Source organism: Mesitornis unicolor, unplaced genomic scaffold (genome assembly GCF_000695765.1).
Source record: "Mesitornis unicolor isolate BGI_N332 unplaced genomic scaffold, ASM69576v1 C12974392, whole genome shotgun sequence".
Classification (NCBI taxonomy): Eukaryota; Metazoa; Chordata; class Aves; order Mesitornithiformes; family Mesitornithidae; genus Mesitornis; species Mesitornis unicolor.
The window spans coordinates 1-479 of NW_010218146.1; the positions used below are offsets into that span (position 1 = coordinate 1).

The 479-nt window shown below is 59.1% G+C and overlaps 1 protein-coding gene across 1 annotated transcript; it reads right to left on the reverse strand.

The window, feature by feature from the left end:
* Positions 1–15: 15 nt before the first annotated feature.
* On the reverse strand, positions 16–432 carry LOC104547486 (tyrosine--tRNA ligase, cytoplasmic-like; the record flags this gene model as incomplete). Its single annotated transcript, XM_010193191.1, has 2 exons — positions 16–195; positions 286–432. Coding segments are annotated over 2 exons (327 nt in total), but the record flags the coding sequence as incomplete, so codon positions are not given.
* Positions 433–479: the final 47 nt, after the last annotated feature.

Below are 479 nucleotides of genomic sequence, written 5' to 3' on the forward strand. Positions count from 1 at the left end.
CAGGTGCCCCAGGACTCACTTGCTGAGCTGGTAGTCAGTGCCCCGGACGAACTTGAGCTTTTCCAGGGGCACCCCAATGCTCTCCAGCATGGCTTTGATCACGTTCTCGTAATAGCGTGTACGCAACTCCAGCAGCTCCCAGGGGGCCTTCATGTTGTCCAGGTAAGCATGGAGGTCAGCGAAGAGTATGGTCACCTAGTACAGAGTGGGACAGAGTCACTGCCACGTTCCCACCCACCAGTGACAAAGCCCCGCAGCATCTGAGCTCCCCCCCTGGCCGCCTACCTCACACCCTGCCTTCAAGAAGTCTGCAATTTTGGACATGGGCACGAAGTAGGCGACGTGCGGCTTGCCCGTGGTGGCGGTCCCCCAGTAGATCTTTAGTACTCGCTCCTTCAGGATGGCCATGAGCTTCTCCTCCCCCAGCACCTCCTGTGGAGGACCAATACATGTGGCTGAGCCACCCCGGGAACGCACTG